Here is a 2089-nt window from a genome sequence, read left to right on the forward strand (position 1 = left end):
TTTTCTATCCCTCCAAATCTCTCAGTTCCTTCTCTTCCAGCGACATTCAATAATTTTCGATGAATTTCGACGAACAGATGCGAAATTAATCTTAGTCCCGAAAAATTCAATTTAGTTCAATTTCTTTTACTACATCATTGAATTTCAAATATTGAATTTAATCGCAAAAAATGGGAATTCTTTCCCAATAACTCGACTACAAAAAGAAAAAGTCCATGACATTTTACTAGTAATTAACTCAACAAAATTAAATATGTCTCATGTAATTTGGTCCATTTCTAATTTACAAGCATTGTAAAAGAAGAATCGAAGTAGAAGGAAGCAGCGGGAATCGAGAGAGGGAATGGCGGGACAGCAGCAGCAGAAGAACACGGTGTACGTGGGGGGGCTAGCGGAGGAGGTGAACGAGGCGATACTCCACGCGGCGTTCGTGGCGTTCGGGGAGATCAAGGACGTGAAGACTCCGCTGGACCAGGCCACACAGAAGCACCGCTCCTTCGGCTTCGTCACCTTCCTCGACCGCGACGACGCTGCCGCCGCCATCGACAACATGGACGGCGCCGAGCTCTACGGCCGCGTCCTCACCGTCAACTACGCCCTCCCCGAGAAAATCAAGGGCGCCGAGCACGGCTGGGCCGCCCAGCCCAGTACGCACTACTCTCTCTCTCTCTCTCCTAGGGTTTCCATTGATTTTTTATTTCTTTTTGCTTTCTAGTCTGGGCCGACGCGGACACGTGGTTCGAGCGGCAGCAGCAGGAGGAGGAGATGCAGAAATTGCAGGCGGAGAATCGTGCCGCCATGGCCGCCGCGGAGGAGCTTCATCGGAGCAAGCTCGCCGAGGAGAAACATGGCGAGAAGGAAGAAGCGTAGATTCTTTTGGTCCTGAGTGTCAGGCAATTTGAATTTTGCTTTGATATTAATTTTTTTTTTTTTTTTTTTTTTTTTGTTGCTTCCCTAAATTGTGACATCAACCAAATCTCCCAGGACTCTGAAAAGGCCGACTAGAATTAGCAGGAAAAATGAATTCTCCATAGCCGGTCATTTGAATTTTTTAGGGGTTGATGTGAGAAAGCTGTATGAGCGAGCTGATATGATTGTGTTTGAATATTCTCAGCGACAGAAAAATTTGTTTGCTTAATTTTTACTTGCCTGAAATGAAATAAACCAAATTCTCGGTAGAATTAGCAGCGAAATGATTTCTCTATAGCCAATCACAGCAAATCTGTCACCAGCGCAATCACAGAAGTCAATTGGGATCAGTAAAATGAAGATGTAAAGGAAAGAAAGCGCAGCTCGGTAACAACTTGATCTCTGCTCTCAGTCTAGGAAAACAAACACTCGAAGATGAAGATTCTGTCAGTGGAGAATCGTGCTTCCACGGCCGCCACAGAGGAGCTCCACCGGAGCAACCTCGCCGAGCAGAGCGATGGGGAGAAGGGAGAGGCGTTGCCATATTCATTTCTAGGGTTTAAGATGAGATGGCTGCATGAGCTGATAACTCTTTTATGATTTTTTTTGCGTGATTTTTAATGGCAGAGATTGAAATTAAAGAATTGGAATATGAAGATATTGGGGAAAGAGAACAACTCAGTAGCAGCTAGGTGTTTTGATACATTTCCGTTACCTATACCTCTTTTATTGCCCTTTTTGGTTCAAAAACCTCGTGAGAATTCGCATACAGAAGGACTTTCCGAACACTCACACTCGTAGCAGAGTTCTTCCATGCCAAGTCAGTTGTCCAACACTCTTATTTCATTTCGTACAAGAGTATTGATAGGTACGTTTTATAAGCGATAAACTCCTATTTTTTTGCTTGAATTTCACGCGGTCTCGAGTGATTTTTAGTGCATTTAATGTATTTGTGAGTGATTTATAGGTTTGAGAGAGTGTTTTGATGTTAAAGATGTAATCCGACCAAGTCAAGACGATTCATTTATTTTTGGGCAACTTAGAGCGAAATACGACGTCCTCTTCTGCACGATTTTGAGATTTTGAATTGACAGATTTTAGATGATCCAGTTTCAAAATTGGATAGAGCTTTCCCTTAGCTTTCCAACACGTGTTTATTTGCAAAAATCGGACATCAAAG

The 2089-nt window shown here is 43.3% G+C and overlaps 1 protein-coding gene across 1 annotated transcript; it reads left to right on the forward strand.

Moving 5' to 3' along the window:
* Positions 1-261: 261 nt before the first annotated feature.
* On the forward strand, positions 262-1105 carry LOC149402803 (uncharacterized). The gene is made up of 2 exons (XM_089609687.1): positions 262-647; positions 716-1105. The coding sequence occupies exons 1-2, from the start codon at positions 344-346 to the stop codon at positions 868-870; spliced, it is 459 nt and encodes a 152-aa protein (XP_089465813.1). The 5' UTR covers positions 262-343; the 3' UTR covers positions 871-1105.
* Positions 1106-2089: the final 984 nt, after the last annotated feature.

Source organism: Urtica dioica, chromosome 3, assembly GCF_054948205.1.
Source record: "Urtica dioica subsp. dioica isolate 48M chromosome 3, U.dioica_male_clone48M_v1_H2, whole genome shotgun sequence".
NCBI lineage: Eukaryota > Viridiplantae > Streptophyta > Magnoliopsida > Rosales > Urticaceae > Urtica > Urtica dioica.

Coding starts and splice junctions, on each gene's coding strand:
- LOC149402803 (XM_089609687.1), top strand. CDS start 344: ATGGCGGGACAGCAGCAGCAGAAGAACACGGTGTACGTGGGGGGGCTA. Junction 648..715: donor CGGCTGGGCCGCCCAGCCCA/GTACGCACTACT, acceptor TTTGCTTTCTAG/TCTGGGCCGACGCGGACACG.